The sequence below is a fragment of the Schistocerca serialis genome, chromosome 4 (assembly GCF_023864345.2).
Source record: "Schistocerca serialis cubense isolate TAMUIC-IGC-003099 chromosome 4, iqSchSeri2.2, whole genome shotgun sequence".
Lineage (NCBI taxonomy): Eukaryota > Metazoa > Arthropoda > Insecta > Orthoptera > Acrididae > Schistocerca > Schistocerca serialis.
Genome location: NC_064641.1, coordinates 779,411,784 through 779,434,290, shown reverse-complemented (window position 1 = coordinate 779,434,290; position 22,507 = coordinate 779,411,784). Strand labels below are relative to the sequence as shown.

The 22,507-nt window shown below is 41.3% G+C and overlaps 1 protein-coding gene across 2 annotated transcripts in view; it reads left to right on the top strand.

Annotated features, from left to right (window-relative positions):
• Positions 1-22,507, top strand: part of LOC126473350 (macrophage colony-stimulating factor 1 receptor-like) — a 326,467-nt gene that overhangs the window by 75,994 nt on the left and 227,966 nt on the right. For both annotated transcript variants that reach the window (XM_050100347.1, XM_050100348.1), the window contains exon 3: positions 22,073-22,239. In XM_050100347.1, coding sequence (XP_049956304.1) covers positions 22,073-22,239 — 167 coding nt within the window. The remainder of the gene's footprint in view (positions 1-22,072; positions 22,240-22,507) is intronic.

Genomic DNA, 22,507 nt, shown 5'->3' with positions numbered 1-22,507 from the left:
TTACAGAAGCTCTCCTGCGTACCTGCAGAACTAGCACTCCTGAAAGAATGGATATTGCGGAGACATGGCTTAGCCACAGCCTGGGGGATGTTTCCAGAATTAGAATTCTCATTCTGGATGTGTACTGTAACGTACTTCCTCTGTTTTCGGATTGCATTTCCTTACGATTCTTCCAATGAATCTCAGTCTGTTATCCGCATTACCGACGATGAACTTTATGTGATCATTCCATTTCAGATCACTCCTAATGCCTACTCCCAGATAATTTATGGAATTAACTGCTTCCAGTTGCTGACCTGCTATATTGTAGCTAAATGATAAAGGATCTTTCTTTCTATGTATTCGCAGCACATTACACTTATCTACATTGAGATTCAATTGCCATTCCCTGCACCATGCGTCAATTCGTTGCAGATCCTCCTGCATTTCAGTACAATTTTCAATTGTTACAACCTCTCGATGTACCACAGCATCATCCGCAAAAAGCCTCAGTGAACTTCCGATGTTATCCACAAGATCATTAATATATATTGTGAATAGCAACGGCCCTACGACACTCCGCTGCGGCACACCTGAAATCACTCTTACTTCGGAAGACTTCTCTCCATTGACAATGACATGCTGCGTTCTGTTATCTAGGAACTCTACATAACGATATAGGTTCCCAAACGGGCACCGAACCTCCCGCCATTTTTCACTCTTGGGACGTAAACTCGTCCAGAAATTCGAAAAAGTGTGAAACAAGACTTATCCGACCAAATGACTTTCTTCCATTGGTCCGTAGTCTAGACGTTATGTCATCGGCACCACGGTTTCCTATTATGGGTATCTGCGACGCTGGTGAGCAGCTTGGAATCCAGCTCGCCGTGCAATTCCCTGATTATGGAGATCTCTTCGTGTCGTTTTGGTGCCTACACGGTTCACGAGTGCATTTAGTTCTGCAGTAACTGTTGCAGCTGTTGTCCTCTTATTTTTCTTCACAGTTCTCTTCAGTGACCGTCTGCCATGATCACTCAACATAGACTTTCGTCCACTTTGTGACTTAGCGGTTGATTTTTTTTCTACTTTCCCTGTATGCCATATAAATTTTCTGTACGATGCCTCTTGAAACACCAAACACTTCGACTCTCTTGGTTACGGAAACACACACCATACGAGCACCAAGAATTTATCCACGCTCGAAGTGACTTAGCTCCGACTTAATACACTGACAACTACACATAACAACGTTCTGATCAAGACACATCTGCAGCCTAGTAAGGATGCTGCACAGCTACCTTTCGTGGTCAAACACAACAGCGCCACCTGCAGGCTTAGCCGTCATCTGCATTTATGTTCAAGATTAAATTTCTCGCGATGTTTCCATATTTTTGTCCAGCGCCTGTAAAACGTCAGCGTACTTCATTCGATTATGTTTAGGACCGGACTTTTAGAAATGTTGAATGTATCCTGTAACGAACGCAAGACAAACATAAAGACGTTTGTCATTCTCGCTCCACAATTTTGCGAGCAAGTCTGGTGTACTGCATTCATTGCTGTTTCTATTCGGTGTATCAGTTTACCCAAAGTTGAAAGAAGGGCAGACACACCTCGTCCCCCCTTAAAAAGAGAGAGAGAGAGAGAGAGACAGAGAGAGAGAGAGAGAGAGAGAGAGAGAGAGAGAGAGATCAGACGACGTTACAGGTCAATGGTGCATTGCAGATCTGTACAGATCTTATGGCCACTTTTGAGGCAGCTCATTGCCGTGCTATAGACGAAAATCACGCCACACGGTTGTAACTGAATTGTTGCTGATGAAGTAGAAAACGGGAAACACTTTTTGCTGATGTGTTATCACCAACGTTACTCTACGCACATTGGGGGGATAATAAATGGAAAACTGAACGAGCGAGTGAGCTAGCTGCGCCAGAGAGACTCCGACCAGTAACCAAGTGAGCCTGGAACTTACAGCTAGCGCCCCGGGAAACTTTTAATTTCGATCCGTAGGTTGAAATGTACCCAAAGGTTATATTTTCGTTCATGTGGAAGAGACAGTCTTGTGAAATCGGATAAATCTTTTTGAAACAATATGTGTTAAGGTAAACATGAAGCGTCTGTCTACCGTAAATAGAAATTTATACATCACATTTGTACATAAAGTATTATTTAGTTGTTGGCTTTCACAGATTACTTTGTAATACAGGATTATTCATAAGTACCTCTCGGATTCCAACTGCATGGCAACTGTAAGGCATAATCGAGTGACTGTCTGTGAGATCACTCTCTAAGTTTTTATATATTTTTAGGTTTCAGATACATATTTTAACGGCTTTTGTGATAATATTTACTATATAAGTGACTTATTAGTGGTTTCTTCATTCACCTCTGCATTTCTTGTGTTGTGTCCTGACATCTGTGAGTGTTTCGTATCGAGCAACGTAACCTCTTACCTGTGTTTACATTCCGCGCTGACCAGTTGCAGCTGTAGCGGCGCATCGAAAGCTAAGTACTAATTAATTGTTTGTGTATAGTGGTTTACTTAGGAACTTTAGTAGTCTTCAACCGGAGCTTTTTGTGTTTTCTGGTGAAATAATTTCAGAAGAACCTTTTGGGAACTGTTTTCAGCTTCGTTACTGTGTCATTAGACGTTTGATTCTCTTTCTGTATAAGTCTTTTGTTATATTCACATTTGTTGCTTATTAATACTGTTAATAATAGTAGTTACTTCCCTTGTAGAGTAAGTTTGTGATTATTGTAGTCAGGTTTTTAACATCATCTTATTGTAGTAGCGGAACTTAGAAAAAGTAAAATTTTACCATGAGTGAGAAGTGTGGGCTTTGCCGTAGGTTCGTGAGTAGTGGATTGCGGTGTGAGACTTGTTCGAAGTATTTTCACTGGAGGGAATGCAGTGGGGAAGCCAGTGGGCATTCTGGTGAGATCCTCTCCTGGAACTGCAGGTTATGTAGCAAGAGTAAGTTGATAGGGGAGCAGGAGCGTAAGATCTGTGCCCTTCAGGTGCAGTTGAAAAACGCACAGGAGGAGCTAGATAGGATGAGGAGGGAGAAGGGAGTTGGGGAATGGAAGCTGGCTGTTGGCAAGAGATCTGCTAGGAGAAGATTTTCAGATAGTTTTACTATTGGTGTTTACAATAGATATGACCAACTGTCAGAGTCTAGTGGAGACGAATCTCTAGTAGCTGTAGATGTAGGAAGTATGCAGCAGACCTCAGTAGTTACGGTGGCTAGAAGAGTTGCAAAGTCGAAGAGGAAGAAGAAGGTTCTGCTGTTAGGTAGTTCTCATGGCAGAGGTATAGGCCAGCAGTTGCAGAAAGTGCTGGGGAGAGAGTACCAGGTCACCAGCATTGTGAAGCCTAATGCAGGACTGGCTCAGATGACTTAACATAGGGGGGTTATGTAGGGATTTTACTACAGAGGATCATGTAGTGATTGTGGGTGGGGCTGGTAATAGTATTGATAGGTATAGGGAGCATGACATAGATGGTGACCTGGAAAAGATAGCCACTCAGACTGACAACACGAATGTGCATTTCGTGGAACTGTTTCAGCGTCTCAATCGGCCTCATCTTAATACAGCCGTCAGGCTTAATAACATGAGACTTGGGGGTCCGCTGATGACAGAAAGCATGGGTCACATTTCAGTGGTGTCGGTGGAATCTATCAGTAGGACGGGTTTCACTAGACATGGCCTGCACCTCAACAGGTATGGGAAGGGGAGGTTGGCAAAGCTTATAGGTGACAGCATAGGTGTGGTTGGTGGGATCACTCATGGGAAAATTCCTGCAGTAGTGGGTGTTAGAGCTGCACCTTTTTTAGATTGAAGTCAGCTGACAGGTATTCCTGCTTAAGGGAAGTCTCTCTAACAAGGGAATCACTTTTGACAAAGCTTAGGTATCCGAGTAATGAGGGAATTAGTATACTTCATCAAAATATACAATGGTATTAGAGATAAAGTTAGTGAACTGCTTGTAGATGTTGACTCTGAAATTATTGGTATATCTGAACACTTCTTAAATAAGGAGATAATTCAGAGGCTTCCTTTACCAGGATACAGGTTGGCTGGCAGCTTTTCGAGGAGCTCTTTGCGGTGTGGGGGAGTAGCCCTGTATGTGAAAAACGGCATCCAATTTGAGTCAATTGATGTTTCAAATTACTGCACTGAAAAGGTGTTTGAATGTTGTGCAGGTATGGTTAAATTTAATGGAGCTTAACTTCTAACTGTTGTTATTTATAGATCCCCAGACTCCGATTTCACAACATTTTTGATAAAGCTAGAGGAGGTTCTTGGTTCACTTTATAGGAAATACAAAAAGTTAGTTATATGTGGTGACTTCAATATTAATTGTATAAGTGATTGTGCAAGGAAGAGGATGCTGGTAGACCTCCTTAATTCATATAATCTTATGCAAACCGTATTCTTTCCAACGAGAGTGCAAGGGAACAGTAGAACAACCATAGACAACATTTTTGTTCATTCCTCATTACTAGGGCATTCTGTTAGCAAAAAGGTGAATGACCTTTCAGATCATGATGCACAAATTTTAACTCTAAAAGATTTTTGTGCTGCAACACGTGTTAAATATAGTCATCAGCTGTTTAGGAAAGCTGATCCAGTTGCTGTAGAGACCTTTGTAAACCTTATCAAGGAACAAGAGTGGCAAGATGTTTATAGCGCTGATACAGTAGACGATAAATATGCTTTTCTCAAGACTTTTCTCGTGCTCTTTGAAAGTTGCTTTCCGTTTGAACGTTCAAAATAGGGTACTAGCACAAACAGACAGCCTGGGTAGCTGACTAGAGGGATAAGAATATCTTGTATAACAAAGTGGCAGTTATATCAAAACTTTAGAAACAGTCAAAATCTAAATGCAGCAGCCCATTAAACAGTATTATAAGGTGCTTAAAAATGTTATTAGGAAGGCAAAAAGTATGTGGTATGCAGATAGAATAGCTAAGTCTCAGGATAAAATTAGAACCATATGGTCAGTCGTAAAGGAAGTGGCTGGTCTGCAAAGACAGGTCGAGGATAAAGAATCAGTGCGTAGTGGGAATGTCCGTGTTACTGATAAGTCGCATATATGCACAGTATTTAATAATCACTTTCTGAATATAGCAGGTGAACTAAATAGAAACCTAGTCCCAACAGGGAATCATATAGCGCTCTTAGAAAAAAGTGTTCCGAGACTTTTACCTGAAATGCTCCTCCATGATACTGATAAGAGAGAGATTGAGTTAATAATTAAATCACTAAAGACCAAGAACTCTCATGGATATGAAGGGGTATCTAGCAGAATACTGAAGTATTGTTCTATGTATGTAAGCCCAGTGCTTAGCCATATCTGTAACTTTTTCTTTAGGAGTGGTCGGTTTCCTGGCCGATTAAAGTACTCGGTAGTGAAGCCACTTTATAAAAAGGGAGACATTGATAATGTTGACAATTTTAGACCTATTTCTATGCCATCGGTGTTTGCTAAAGTTATCGTGAAGGTTGTATATACAAGGTTACTGGAGCATTTAAATTCACATAATTTGCTGTCAAATGTTCAGTTTGGTTTTAGAAATGGTTTAACAACTGAAAATGCTATATTCTCTTTTCTCTGTGAGGTTTTGGACGGATTAAATAAAAGGTTGCGAACGCTATGTGTTTCCTTTGATTTAACTAAGGCTTTTGACTGTGTTGACCAAAAAATATTACTGCAGAAGTTGGACCATTATGGAGTAAGGGGAGTAGCTTACAATTGGTTCGCCTCTTACTTTAAGAACAGAAAGCAGAAGGTAATTCTCCGCAATATTGAGAGTGGTAGTGATGTTCAGTCCCAATGGGGCACTGTTAAGTGGGGTGTTCCCCAAGGGTCGGTGCTGGGGCCACTGCTGTTTCTTATTTATATAAATGATATGCCTTCTAGTATGACAGGAGATTCAAAAATATTTCTGTTTGCTGATGACACCAGCTTGGTAGTGAAGGATCTTGTGTGTAATATGGAAACAGTATCAAATAATGTAGTTCATGAAATAAGTACGTGGCTTGTGGAAAATAATTTGATGCTAAATCACTGTAAGACTCCGTTTTTACAGTTTCTAACTCACAATTCAACAAGAACCGATATTTTGATCAGACAGAATGGGCATATTATAAGCGAGACGGAACAGTTGAAGTTCCTAGGCGTTCGGATAGATAGTAAGCTGTTGTGGAAAGCCCATGTCCAGGATCTTGTTCAGAAACTAAATGCTGCTTTATTTACCATTAGAACAGTATCTGAAATAAGTGACAGTTCAACACGAAAAGTAGTCTACTTCGCATATTTTCATACGCTTATGTCGTATGGTATTATTTTTTGGGGTAATTCATCTGATTCAAAAACGGTATTTTTGGCTCAAAACGGGCTGTTCGAGCTATATGTGGTGTAAGTTGGAGAACCTCTTGTCGACTCCTATTCAATAGTCTGGGAATTCTGACATTGCCCTCACCGTATATATTTTCTTTAATGTCGTTTGTTGTTAGCAATATTAGCCTATTCCCAAGAGTTAACAGCTTTCACTCAGTTAATACTAGGCAGAAATCAAATCTGCATGTGGAATGCACTTCCTTGACCCTTGTGCAGAAAGGAGTGCAGTATTTTGCTGCACCCATTTTCAATAAGCTACCACAAGACTCAAAAATCTTAGCAGTAGCCCAAACTCTTTTAAGTCTAAACTGAAGAGTTTCCTCATGGCTCACTCCTTCTATTCTGTCGAGGAGCTCTTGGAAGAGCTAAAAAATTAAGCAAATTCCAGTGTTACATTGTTGATTTTCTTTATTGAAACTTACGACTTGTCACCTGAATATGTTTTTTTATATTTCATTTTTTCTGTTTATAATATCGTGTTATAATTTCGTGTATTGACTCGTTCCATGACCACGGAGACTTCCCCTTAATTTGGTCCCACGGAACAATAAACAAGCAAACAAACAAACAAACAAACAAAAAACAGACACGTGTCTATGGACAGAGCATCTCTACACGATTTTAACCAACACTGCAGGTGCTTAATATGGAAACCGTTTGTGACGCGGTGGACGTCAATTCGTGCGTGCGACATGCGTACTGCGAAACGGCAGCAGCTCGCTTTGGAAATGGGTTCATTGGGCTGGCTATCTGCATGCGTGAACTAATACGAAGCGAAAATACGGAGCGGATGATGTGTCTACATGTTGTGACATGCTTACCGCCCACTGGTGTTCTCTACAACTACATCATGGCGCGTATTACGAATAGAAACTTGAGACATGCTCTATCCACTGAGATGTAGTTAACATATTCGCGAAAAGTATGATGAACTTAAGAGAAACATGTATGTAATGGTCACAAAAAGAAAGGAAAAAAGTTATGCAAGTAAGGCACGTCCTTCTTTCACGCTGTTGTTGTTGTGGTCTTCTGTCCAAAAAAATGGTTCAAATGGCTCTGAGCACTATGGGACTCAACTGCTGAGGTCATTAGTCCCCTAGAACTTAGAACTAGTTAAACCTAACTAACCTAAAGACATCACAAACATCCATACCCGAGGCAGGATTCAAACCTGCGACCGTAGCGGTCTTGCGGTTCCAGACTGCAGCGCCTTTAACCGCACGGCCAACTCGGCCGGCTCTTCTGTCCAGAGACTGGTTTGATGCATCTCTCCATGCTACTCTATCCTGTGCAAGCTTCTTCATCTCCCAGTACCTACTGCAAGCTACATCCTTCTGAATCTATTTAGTGTATTCATCTCTTGGTCTCCCTCTACGATTTTTACCCTCCACGCTGCCCTCCAATACTAAATTAGAGATCCCTTGATGCCTGAGAATATGCCCTACCAACGGATCCCTTCTTCTAGTCAAGTTGTGCCACAAATTTCTCTTCTCTCCAATTCTACTCAATACCTCCTCATTAGTTATGTGAACTACCCATCTAATCTTCAGCATTATTCTGTAGCACCACATTTCGAAAGCTTCTATTCTCTTCTTGTCGAAACTAATTATCGTCCACGTTTCACTTCCATACATGGTTACACTCCATACAAATACTTTCAGAAACGACTTCCTGACACTTAAATCTATACTCGATGTTAACAAATTTCTCTTCTTCAGAAACGCTTTCCTTGCCATTGCCAGTCTACATTTTATATCCTCTCTACTTCGACCATCATCAGTTATTTTGGTCCCCAAATAGCAAAACTCCTTTACTACTTTAAGTGTCTCATTTTCTAATCTAATTGTCTCAGCATCGCCCGATTTAATTCGACTATATTCCATTATCCTCGTTTTGCTTTTGTTGATGTTCGTCTTATATCCTCCTTTCAAGACACTGTCCATTCCGTTCAGCTGCTCTTCCAAGTCCTTTGCTGTCTCTGACAGAATTACAATATCATCGGTGAACCTTAAAGTTTTTATTTCTTCTCCATGGATTTTAATACCTACTCCGAATTTTTCTTTTGTTTCCTTTATTACCTGCTCAATATACAGATTGAATAACGTCTGGGAGAGGCTACAACCCTGTCTCAATCCCTTCCCAACCACTGCTTCCCTTTCATGTCCCTCGACTCTTATAACTGCCATATGGTTTCTGTACAAATTGTAAATAGCCTTTCGCTCCCTGTATTTTACCCCTGCCACCTTCAGAATTTGAAAGAATTCCAGTCAACGCTGTCAAAAGCTTTCTCGAAGTCTACAAATGCTAGAAACGTAGGTTTGCCTTTCCTTAATCTATTTTCTAAGATAAGTCGTAGGGTCAGTCTTGCCTCACGTGCTCACGCTGTTAGTGGTTGAAAAATTGTTTACATTTTAAGGCTTGAAATGTTTAGCGTGCCTCACTGTATACTTCACGCTAGAATAGCAAGCTGGGCCCTTTGCCAGTGGGGTTACAACAGGCGGTGGATGTATACTGCGCCAATCGCTGAACACGTATTTCCTTAAACCAGACTGAACATAACGATGGTTGCAGGCGAGGGTCAAGTATTCGTCTGTGGAGCACATGAGCGTCAAGAACACTAGTATCTAATCTTCGAATAACAAACTACATAAAATTTTGACTGTTCGCCGAATTCACTCTCTCGTAGTGAAACTATTAGGGATATTCACCAAACAGGTAAACAAGGTTCCGTAGTGGCTCTGGAATGCTATTGTACGACGAGATCTGAGATGTAAACAGATTTCAGCCAGCACGCACCTATCAGATTTGAAATTCTCCCTGCAATTATATGTAATGAAACACAAAAAAACATAAAACTGAAAATTTTGTGTCACTGCAGATGAATGTACAGCGCACGTAAATCTCTGTATATAAAAAGCAGTGTCCCGACTGACTGACAGATTCATCATCGCCCAGTCAAAACCACGAAGGATAGAACTTGAAATTTACAGCAGATGTTGATCTCATACTGTGTGCGTCGCTCAAGAAAGAATTTTTTGAAATTCTACCGTTAAGGGGTGAAATAGCGGATGAAAGGTTTTTTGAAAATATGTCGCTATATGACATTTTGAGAAAAGGACTACAAAAATTGGTGTTGGTTTTTTCAGGCAGAAATAAAAAAGTGTCTCAGCAATTTTGGAAATTCAACCAATGAGGGAGTAAAATATCGAGTGAAAGGTTTTTTGAAAATAAATAGTTGTTGCAGAACTAGTAAAGCAATTTCAAAGCTACATGTATGAAAATTAGTATTTGACTTCTCGGCTGGAGATATAAAGCATATCTTTCAGCGTTTTTCCAAGTTCAACCCGTTAAGGGAGTGAAGTAGGGGATGAAAAATTCTGTGTAAAGGGAAAAGTTGGAAAGTTGTGTTAAGTTCCTATGGGATCAAACTGCTGAGGTCATCGGTCCCTAAGCTTACACACTACTTAATCTAAGTTACACTAAAGATAACACACACACACACACACACACACACACACACACACACACACACACACACACACACACACACACACACACACACACACACACACACCAATTCCCGACGGAGGACTCGAACCTTCGACGGGGGAATCCGCGCGAACCGTGACAAGACGCCAGAGACCACGCGGCTACCCAGCGCGGCGAAAAGTTCTGTGAAATTATTCATTATCAAAGCCTTCTCAAAATTACATCTGTGAATATTTGTATTTGAAATCTCTGTTTGAAATTAAAAATGACGTGTTTCACTGTTTTTGAAAATAGGGATTGAACATTTTTAAGAAAAAAAGTTAAATCCAAGGAAGTTGATATTTCACTTCTCGGTTAAGTATAAAGAAATGTGTGTTAGGGGATGAAAGTTTCTGTGGAAATATCACCGCAAGAACGCAAAAGGCATGATTAACAAAAACCTTGGACTCCAGCTATCAGAATCGCTCCTTGATCACGAGTACTGAAACCTCCCCCTTAGAAAAATTTATGAATGATTGTGCTGGTAAACCTCTTACGTTATTTCATTTTCAAACAGCCGAGCAAAACTGAACGTACTCAAATGGTTCAAATGGCTCTGAGCACTATGGGACTTAACATCTGTGGTCATCAGTCCCCTAGAACTTAGAACTACTTAAACCTAACTAACCTAAGGACAACACACAACACCCAGTCATCACGAGGGGGAGAAAATCCCTGACCCCGCCGGGAATCGAACCCGGGAACCCGGGCGTGGGAAGCGAGAACGCTACCGCACGACCACGAGCTGCGGACTGAACGTACTCAGACATTTCTCTCTTTACTTATTCTGATCATCACTAAACTGGCACACAATATTTTTAGTGCAACGCAATCTGACTTTCAATAGTCCCTACAAAAGAATGGCCCTGACTAACAATAACCTATACCTTTCATGAATCACGTACCTCACAAAAATCTTCGTTACTCTACTGCAATACAGCGAGCGCCAATACTGCCAGCTACATAAAGGATTCTAACTACTACAGCACAGTCAGTGATTTTCATACAGATCGTTACGTGACGTTACCAACATAAAAACCTTAACAGCCTACTTACAGTACATTAGCAAAAGACCATGCTTTAGAAGCCGTAATTAGCGTGAAAGGTTTAGAAGGTATTGAAACTTGTGAACTAAATCAAAGAAATCTATTTAACAGTCACAACGACAAATTGATTTGTCAAAATTGCATGGAAGAGGAAACGACTCATTAATACATTAATTTTTCCGTGGGCCTAATATATGTTTATAAAATTATTTTTGATGTAATTACTACGCAAATGCGAGCGAAGGAGGTGGCGCTAAGCTAGTGCTATATAAATGGAAGAAATGCCAAAAGAGACAGTTATCGCAAATACTGTACATAATATTTTCCTACGAAAAAGCATATAATAAAAGAAATCAGTTTCAATTTAACCTTTTTAAATTACTTTTCAGTACCATTTAAAGTACATTAAATCTGTACACTGAGCAAGCAATAAAGGAAACCAGAAAAAATATTAAGGCCAAGACTTAAATATCTGAAGGAAGAAATAAAAAATCTGAGGTTTACCAATGAGATCGTAGTTCTGTCAGAGATGACAAAGGACTTGGAAGAGCAGTTGAACGGAATGGACAGTGTCTTCAAAGAATATAAGACGAACATCAACAAAAACAAAATAAGGATAATGGAATGTAGTCGAATTTAAGCAGGTGACTCTAAGGGAATTAGATTAGGAAACGAAACACTTAAAGTACCGTATGAATTTTGCTATTTGGGCAGTAACATAACTTATGATGGCCTAAGTAGGGACGATTTAAAATATAGACTGGCAATGGCAAAAAAGCGTTTCTGAGGAAGAGAAATTTGTAAAAATCGAATATAGATTTATGAGTTAGGAAGTCTTTTCTGAAGGTACTTGTCTGGAGTGTAGCTATGTATGGAAGTGAAAGGTGAACAATAAACAGTTTAGGCAAGAAGAGAAACAAAGCTTTCGAAGTGTGCTACAATAGAATGCTGAAGATTAGATGCGTAGATCACATAGCTAATGAGGAGGTACTGGATAGAGTTGGGAAGAAAGAAATTTGTGGCACAGCTTGACTAGAAGAAGGCATCAAAGGTTACCAATTTTAGTCTTGGAGGGAAGTGTGAGGGGTAAAAATGTAGAGGGAGGCCACAGGGTGAATACAGTAAACAGATTCAGATGGATGTAGCTTGCAGTAGTTATTAGGCGATGATAAGGCTTGCACAGGATAGAGTAGCACGTAGAGCTGCATCAAGCCAGTCTTCGGATTGAAGACCACAACAGCAACACGATGTAGTGTCTGCGAATGAAGTTACGTGAGATGGATAACAATAATGAGAAATCGTAAAATTAACTTCAGCAAAATAATTATATATTTTTTACATGAATTCTTTTGAAACAAATTCACGAGAAGGGCCCTACACACTCACCATCCGACCTACAAATCTGACTTGTGTAGGCACTTTGGCCAACTGTCTTACCAATTTTTCTTGTCAGGATGTCGATCGGATAGTACCATCCGGTAGCCGACCCCCCCACCCCCCTCCCCAAATCAGTCCAACCGAGGGCTTTTTATTTTTTTGTGGCGCTGTCGTGACAGCCGCTCGACAAAGTTCGTCTTTTGTCACTGTGCGTGGGACTAAACGCTGTTCTTGGAAATATGCATGACAGAGTGCTGCGCGCACGAAGTTTTAATGACAGAGATTCTGGAGAAAATTAAAGACTGCCGATGTTTGTGAGAAACGCCGTACGAGGAGCATAGCAATAGAGATGCAAGAAATGAAGCATTTTTTTTAACGAATCGATTTTTGTTTCATATGGAACACATAGAGATTAAAAAATATATATTTTATGAATAAAAAGTCCATCGAAATTCTGTACATCGGTTTTGTGTTTTATTCGGAGGTTAGCTCTTACAGTTCATTTCCGATACGAAATATAGACAGTCAGTGGACGTTTATTCATAAAATATACTTGCTTCATTGTCATAAATGTTAAAAAAGTCCAGCAAGCCATCTGCTATGAAGAGCAAAGTGTGCGGTATTTTTTACAGTTCTGACCGTTGCTAAAGGCTTCGTTTTTTATGTATCTGTCGTTGTATTTATTAGCCGCTGTGCGCCACCATCATTTGTAGTCTTTCTTTTTCTAATTCGAAGTACCTTTCGTAAACTTACAGGTGCATGTTTTATTCTACATAAATAATTAAATGAATGAAGTGTATATGAACATTTTTGTTTTATTTAATTTGCTTTACCGTGGTGTATTTCATCAGGAAACTACAAATCACGCTGCAGGTTTCAGGAATCATTTTAGATAATAATTGTTGGGATGAAAATGCACTGAATCTGAGATCCTCGTAACTTCAGTCAGCGGCTAGAAACCTTACTGTACCTAACAGTCTCGTCGCAGCCAACAGCCTTTCTATGACTGTATTCTTTTTCGTTAACAGTGTTTTGGTGATGTTCAGCAGCTCATAAATTCATATTTCATCCGTTCCTAGATAATTACGAAAATCATGGGCTCCCAGCTCGTTAAGTACCAGAGCGTAGGTGAATCTTTGCATTAGCCATTTCTTTGTCCACAGCTTTCTCTCGACTTTTTTGCCCTTGTTACCTATAAAACAGCCGGTCGGAGTGGCCGAGCGGTTCTAGGCGCTACAGTCTGGAGCCGCGCGACCGCTACGGTCGCAGGTTCGAATCCTGCCTCGGGCATGGATGTGTGTGATGTCCTTAGGTTAGTTAGGTTTAAGTAGTTCTAAGTTCTAGGGGACTGATGACCTCAGTAGTTGAGTCCCATAGTGCTCAGAGCCATTTGAACCTATAAAACAACCAAGGCAAACACCTGCTATATTTCTGAGTGAAACTAAGCGGGGCGTCGTAGAACATAAACGCAATGAGCTTAAGATAAACGAATGACAACAACAGAGAGGCGCTGTAACCGCCGAGCGCAGTTAGTCAGGACATGGGTAGGTTGCCACGAAATTGGTCGGTCGGTCGTTAGTTCGACCTATAAATTGGTGCGTTTGAAGAGGCCTTAGGCGAGTTTTCTTTAATGTCTGAATCTGGCCAACTAGGACCGCAAGGAACATAAGATTTCTCAGCGTCTCTGCTCTTCTCCTCCCAGAACCTCTTCATTCTTTCGTTTTTTGTGTCTCTCTCCCCCTCGGAAATGATACGTTGTGCCTCCTTTTTGGTGATTCTCTTGAAATGATTTTATATTGTTAACTGTTCTTCCGAACTCACTTCTATTGTGGTCCATCTGTAGCATAATTCCAACTTCCACTGCATCCCTCTTTTCATCTACCTATTCACATGTGGCCTTCAAACACACGCAGTAGCTGAAGATCCTTTTGGTCAGTCTGCATTCATCCATCCTTAGTAGGCGTCCGTAGAACGTCAGCCTCTGCACCCACACTGTGTCCGTGATCTTTCCAGTGTATTTGTAGAGTTCTTCATTTTTTCTCTTCTTCGAAGCCCCATCAGTAGAGTTCTGTAATTTGAGTATTTTCCTCAGAATCTTCTTTTCTTTCTTACAAAGTTCTTGAACCTCTCCTTTTTTTATTTAAAAAACACACTCCAAAGCGTGCATTCCCTCATGTTGTACAACCAATTTACAGTGTCTGATTTTGCCATTGTCGGATAACGCCCGTTTATTGTTCTGTGTTAGCTCGTTGACCTGGTCTAGTTTCCTGGCTCCTCCTTTGTTTGCCTCCTTATCCAATCCCTTGGGTTGGATCTGTTGTGTCTGGACAAGACAGCCTAGACACAATGAGAGGAAGCCGAAAGCCATGCGTTTAGCTAAAGCAGGATGGCGTGAGGTCTGTAACAGGATACGTAATGAATGCTATAAAGAAAAGTACGTAGCTTCTGGAATACTTAATTTTAATCCATCCTTGGTACATCTGGAGATTGTGGCGATACAAGTGAGACTCTTTAGATACATGCAATGTTACTAATGGCGCCTTGCTAGGTCGTAGCCATTGACTTAGCTGAAGGCTATTCTAACTATCTGCTCTGCAAATGAGCGAGGCTTCGTCAGTGTGCGTCGCTAGCTACGTCGTCCGTACAACTGGGGCGAGTGCTATTCCGTATCTCGAGACCTGCCGTGTGGTGGCGCTCGGTCTGCGATCACACAGTGGCGACACGCGGGTCCGACATGTATTAATGAACCGCGGCCGATTTAAAGCTACCACCTAGCAAGTGTGATGTCTGGCGGTGACACCACAGGATCCATGCCCCAGGTATTTAAACTCTTCTGTCGTCTTAATCTTCCCATGATTTACTTCCATGCATCTGTCACTTCTGTGTCTATGCTCCATATATTCTGTCTTTTCATAGGAGATTTGAAGATATGTATTTTTCTACGATTTCATGAAGACTCTCAAGCACCTTTCGAGGGTCTTCTCGGTTGGTGTATAAGAGAGCAAGGTCGTCGGCAAAAGCTAAACACTTGATTTCCAGGTTCTGTCTTTCCCTCCCAAGGCGTATTGCTTCCAAATTCGGAGCCACGTCCCAGGTTTTCACTGTTTTCTCCAGCCAAAGAGCGTTGGAGATAATCCATCTCCTAGTGAGACCCCTGCCTTAATTTCAAACGGATCAGCAGTTTAAGAACTTGACTTTCGAGATGGCATCTGTCAGTGTTTGTTTAATGATTTCTCTAGTTTTTTGTCAGTTCCAAACTCTTACAAGGTACTAAATAATGTTTGTCTGTTTACTGAGTCGAATGCCTTTTTCAAGTCGCAAAGATCAGCTGAGTTATGGCTCCTTAGCGCTGTTTTTCGCAGAATGCTTTTTAGGTTGAATATCTGTCTGGCACGTGATCTTCCTTTCCGGAAACCCAGCTTGGTATTCTCCAATGAGGTAATCAGCTTGTTCTTCAATTCGCCTCAACAGAGTTTCAGCGAGTATCTTATAGGCGACTAGAAGTAGAGAGATCCCTCTATAATTATCTGGACCCGTTCGGTACCTTTTTCATAAAGCACGTGTGTGACCGCACATTTCCAGTCATTTGGTATCTGTCCAGTGTTCCATATTCTGCTGTAAGGTGATGGATCATTTCTGCAGCGATCTCTTCTGCGTTTTTCCACATTTCTGCTCAAAAAATTTTCAAATGTGTGTGAAATCTTATGGGACTTAACTGCTAAGGTCATCAGTCCCTAAGCTTACACACTACTTAACCTAAATTATCCTAAGGACAAACACACACACCCATGCCCGAGGGAGGACTCGAACCTCCGCCGGGACCAGCCGCACAGTCCATGGCTGCAGCGCATGAGACCGCTCGGCTAATCACGCGCGGCCACATTTCTGCTACAATGCCATCTTCCTCTAACGCTTTGTTATTATTGAGCACTTTGGTTATTTGCTCGATCTACTCCACACATGATGGTTTGGAATCTGGGTGTGTTTCTTGGCATCCAGTGTTACTAAAGGTTCTTCATCAGTTTATTATTCTCTGTTCCCACCCATTGCTGTCAACGCCTCTTTTAACATGCCTACGATTTTAATAATAACAAAACTATAAAGTGTTTTAATATTCAACTAATAATAAATTTTTAGTGACAATAAAATGTGTAATGTAATTTAGTATAATAATGGTAATTATTATTTGTTTGCAACAGTACGTAGTAAATCGCTTCAGCACAACTTCCAAGAAATTGCAAATCTGAATAAAAACAACATTTGAAAACGATTCACCCAAAAAATTGAGAAGTGCGTGTGCCATGCAATTAAGAACACTAATAGCATCTCCCTCTCAAAACTTTGACAACTTCACAGTTTACACGACATAAATTCGTAGTATACAATCATCCTCATCAGTATCTCAATGAACGCTACGATTACCAATACACATCTGCAGACTATGGGTTAAATGAGAGGAATGCTGTTTCTTTCAGTGATTTCTGGATGTATCTTTCTGTTATTTTTTTCTTCCCCGTTCTGTTTTGCCATAAACAAACTTCCTTCCTCTTCCACCTGTGGATTCACGAACTGTTTCGGATTTGTTGTTGGCAGAATGTATGGTCAATCTGGAATGTTTTCTGTCTTCGTGAGACCGCAAGTCCATCCACGTGGACAGACCCTCAGTCAAACAGCTGAAAAATATCTTCCTTGGCGTTTTCGAGACTCTTCATTTTCATTCTACATCATTCACCGAAACTTACCGAGAAATAGAGGAGCGTTTTCTTTTAAAAACTCGATATATGCAAAAAAATTCAAAATTGAGTTAGGCATGGTAATGCCATAATGTTGATCTCTTACATCAACCCCTGAACCAAGTTTTACCAAAAGTCGACTACTGCTGTGCGTATGAACACTCCAAATCACAAGGTTTCAGCAAAACACGAGTATGCATTCTTACAGTGACAGCAAGCAGTTAACAATAATGGAATATAATGGTTGCTTTAAACGATGTTATTCATTGTTGTAATAATACAGTATTTACTGGGGGGAAATGTATTGCAAGTAGACTTTATTGTCGTCAGAACACTTGCAACTGACTTTTAGACAAGTATTCACTTGACAATCACGCGTATGTCTACAAAGAAGCAAAATAGATGATGATTCTTCTGATTCTGAAAACGGCATACAGGTCAAAGAATGTTCCGATGGGAGAAAATTCCGATTCGAGAAGAGCTTGCAAAACAAAAAGTGTAAAAAGAGTATATCACTAAATTCAATAATAGATTTAAGGTTACGCTTCCAAAAGCTTAAGGAAAGAAAGAATGCAAAGCTGCTGAACTCAGCTATGAAGATATTTCCCGAATTTATCATCACGTGACATCATTAAATAAAATGGATCAAGATAAGTTTGTATTAAAATTTCTTCACCTCAGCGCAGAGTGGTGGACAAACAGAATGCAAAAAGGGAGAAAACAGTGACAGTGAAATATACCATTAGAAAAATGAATGGTAAAGTATTGCCTGTTTGTGCTGCCACTTTCCATGGAGTACCTGGCATGTCAAAGGACAGGTTATCCTATCTAGCAAGCATGTTCCATGAAGGAGGAAGGTTGCCAGAGGAAAGGAGTGGAGGTGACAGAACAGAAAAGGTTCAAAGAGAGGTAACTATTGCCTTCAAGAATAATATAAAAAATATAAACGTAGAGAGATTCACCATGGAAGGCGAAGTCTACGAGTGGTTATTTGTCTTTAGGTCTCACAGTCAATAAAATGTTCTAGACATTCTGTGAAGAAAGAAAGAAATTAGGACTGAAACAATGCTCCTTATCAAAATACAAGCATATATTTTACGAACATTCCGATCTGTCACTAGTGCAAAGAGAGTACTAAACTCCAAGCTACCATTTAAAATGAACAGCCAGCGTGTCATCTAATACAAGAAAGCAAAGAGAATTGTTAATGTATCACAGTGGTACTCTGGAGACCCAGTACAAGTTGGCATCTGGAGAAAAAAGAAACCACGCCATCCAACGTTATTAACATCCACCTTTTTACCAAAACAAAATATGTTAAGCAAAATAAGGAAGAAAGCTGGGTCTGCCCCGCTAAAATATTTTGAAATTCCAGATGATGCAAAGGAGTTTTACAAAGATGTCTCAGATGAATAATGTATAGATTTAAGGGGAAAAACTTGACAATAAAAATGTGATCGTTACATGTAACGTTTTTGGTGTTATTAATTTCATAATTCATATAGTATTAATAATAATTATATAAGCTAAATAATTATGTTAAAACAGTTATCATTGCTATTATTGTAATATGATACCATATTTCCATTATTACTGTTTGTGTTATCAAGAAAGTAAAAATCTATAAATTTAAAAAATGCGTATTGGCAACAGCCTGCTGCAGTGGCTACATCGGTTCCGTGAGATCACCGAAGTTAAGCGCTGTCGGGCGTGGTCGGCACTTGGATGGGTGACCATCCAGGCCGCCATGCGCTGTTGCCATTTCTCGCGGTGCACTCAGCCTCGTGATGCCAATTGAGGAGCTACTCGACCGAATAGTAGCGGCTTCGGTCAAGAATAGCATTATAAGGGCCGGGAGAGCAGTGTGCCGACCCCGCGCCCCTCCTATCTGCATCCTCCACTGAGGATGACCTGGCGGTCGGATGGTCCCGGTAGGCCACTCGTAGCCTAACAATGGAGTGCTGTATATAGTAAGATATGCATTTTACAACAATCCAGGAGTATAATAAACATTGCAGCATATAACAAATTAGTTGTAGAAAAAAATACATAGAAGTAAAGGAGGCAACTTAACTGATACTAGCAATAATAATAAGCATTTATCGACTTTTGCAAAAAAAAAAAAAAAACTGGAAAAATCTCAACTTAATATACTGCTATAATAATTTGTATACATTTCATTACAATGCTTTACTAATGTCATTGAAATCTAGTACTCACGTAAAAATGCAAACTGTCAGCTATGCCTAGGTGAAAGTGGAAAACGCATTTTGTGAAAAACCGTATGAGTTGCATTTATCAAGGTTTGAAAAAATGCTCCACAACTTGGAAATTTGTACACGTATGTCAGTAAAATGTTATTTTGAGGGGTAGCGGAGTCACGTCAAGCATGACTCATCCCCTCCCCTCCCTCTCACATACACGGCTAATGTGGGTGTCATTTACGACGGCGGCCGAGTTTAGGTTCGTTCTGCGCATCTGACGTCACAAAACACAGCCAACCAGTGAACAAAGAACGACGTTGCCAGAGCTCGACTGCAGTGCAGAGCATGGACGAGTGTCTTCAGTTTTAGAAACGTTCGGTCATAAATAAAGTAATTGAACAAAAGTAGTGTCTTGATAGCAGACTTTCTATAAAAGAAAACTTGGAAAAAGCGTTCTTTATACCAATTGCTTCATATTCTATTAATTAATTAAACCAAACAAGCAATAAGGCTCCTAATTCAGGCGGTAGCAGTTAAATTCATTTTCACTAACTGCTTTTTCGCAATAAAGAACAGCGGTAATTGTTTATTTCCTATTGTACTTCGACGAAACGTGAGTAATTCAAAGTCATACTAACAGTGTTTGTCGGTATTTTGCGTGATTCTTTAAAGTCCTCCAGGACTTCTGTTGAATGACGAGCTGCGTTAGCATAAGGTTAAGGTGTTTGGCTGCTAAGCAAAAGGTTCTGAATTCAAACCTTGTTAGACACTAAATATTTTCCTTATTTAAAAACAATATCGAAGTGTCTTACTTCATGAATTTTATTGGTTTGAATGTAATTTATTGAAATTTCTAGTGGCAACTAAAATCGACCATATGGAAAGTATATCCGCTGTGGACTTTTACCTCTACAAACTCATCAAAATTTCGTGTAGTGCTTTACTACACTACTGGCCATTAAAATTGCTACACCAAGAAGAAATGCAGATGATAAACGGGTATTCATTGGGCAAATATATTATACTAGAACTGACATGTGATTCCATTTTCACACAATTTGGGTGAATAGATCCTGAGAAATCAGTACCCAGGACAACCACCTCTGGCCGTAATAACGGCCTTGATACGCCTGGGCATGGACTCAAACAGAGCTTGGCTGGCGTGTGTAGGTACAGCTGCCTATGCAGCTGCAACGAAACACCACAGTTCATTAAGAGTAGTGACTGGCGTATTGTAACGAGCCAGTTGCTCGGCCACCATTCACCAGACGTTTTCAGTTGGTGAGAGATCCGGAGAATGTGCTGGCCAGGGCAGCAGTAGAACATTCTCTGTATCCAGAAAGGCCCGTACACGACCTGCAACATGCGGTCGTGCATTATCCTGCTGAAATCTAGGGTTTCGCAGGGATCGAATGAAGGGTAGATCCACGGGTCGTAACACGTCTGAAATGTAACGTCCACTGTTCAAAGTGCCGTCAGTGCGAAGAAGAGGTGACCGAGACGTGTAACCAATGGCACCCCATACCATCACGCCGGGTGATACGCCAGTATGGCGATGACGAATACACGCTTCCAATGTGCGTTCACCGCGATGTCGCCAAACACGAATGCGACCATGATGATGCTGTAAACAAAACCTGGATTCATCCGAAAAAATGGCGTTTTGCCATTCGTGCGACCAGGTTCGTCGTTGAGTACACCATCGCAGGCGCTCCTGTCTGTGATGCAGCGTCAAGGGTAACCGCAGCCATGGTCTCCGAGCTGATAGTCATGTTGCTGCAAACTTCGTCAAACTGTTCGTGCAGATGGTTGTTGTCTTCCAAACGTCCCCATCTGTTGACTCAGGGATCGAGACGTGGCTGCACGATCCGTTACAGCCATGCGGATAAGATGCCTGTCTTATCGACTGCTAGTGATACGAGGCCGTTGGGATCCAGCACGGCATTCCATATTACCCTCCTGAACCCACCGATTCCATATTCTGCTAACAGTTATTGGATCTCGACCAGTGCGAGCAGCAATGTCGCGATATGATGAACGGAAATCGCGATAGGCTACAATCCGTCCTTTATCGAAGTCAGAAACGTGATGGTACGCATTTCTCCTCCTTACACGAGGCATCACAACAACGTTTCATCAGGCAACGCCGGTCAACTGCTGTTTGTGTATGAGAAATCGGTTGGAAACTTTCCTCATGTCAGCACATTGTAGGTGTTGCCACCGGAGCCAACCTTGTGTGAATGCTCTGAACAGCTAATCATTTGCATATAAGAGCATCCTCTTCCTGTTGGTTAAATTTCGCATCTGTAGCACGTCATCTTCATGGTGTAGCAATTTTAATGGCCAGTAGTGTACATTTATTGCTGCACAATAACTGCGTTGAACAACGAAACAAAATTAAGCCATTTATGGGGGGAGGGTATCAGTCAAGAAGATGTGTAAAAATCGAATTTTTGGGCCAAATAGTTTTTGTGAAATCGAATGATAAGTGTGTGAAAGCAGCCTGAACACCATGTGTCTGCACAGGCGAGCAGTGGAGTGGTGACAAAATCGCGCGCAGCGCGGAATGCGGGGAGCACGTCTCTGAAGCAGCGATAGGGTTAATGCGGCCGCGGTGGCTTTCCTTCATAAACTGCGCGCTACCCCCGAAACGTAAGTTTGCGAACTATACTATACTATGGCGCTGCTTCTCTTGGCGCGTGCAACTGGCAACGCAGCAGTCTCCCGCGTCTGTGCGGGCATGCGCGAGCCGCCAAGATGAAAGAATTGAACTTTCGTGGCGAATGATTTTTGTGGTGGCAGGTGCGTCCCGCTCAGGAGCGCTGTCCCCGCGTCTTCTGCGGCGCGTGTGCCGCGGAGAGGACCTGCTGCGCGTCGCCTGGGACCCTCCCCCAACACAGCTGCCAGCCCCGGACCTCTACCTGGCGCAGGCCACCGACGACCGCAGCCGCCGCGCCACGGCCAACTGGGTGAGCACATCGAGTCACCAGCTGTTCACTTCGTCTGCCATAATACACTGTCTGAAAAAATAAAGTGAAGCACCCAGTATAAGTGATTAGATCCAAAAACAGCTTCAAACACGCACACACCATAAGGGATGTATAAATGATTAGAGTCAGCAATTCTTTGTAATGGGCAGAATGGCCACCACAGTGCAGTGGTGTCATTTGTATTTAGTGTCTGCACAGAGCATAACTTAATCATAACTAACTCAAATAGGGGTAGTACAGGAGTAGG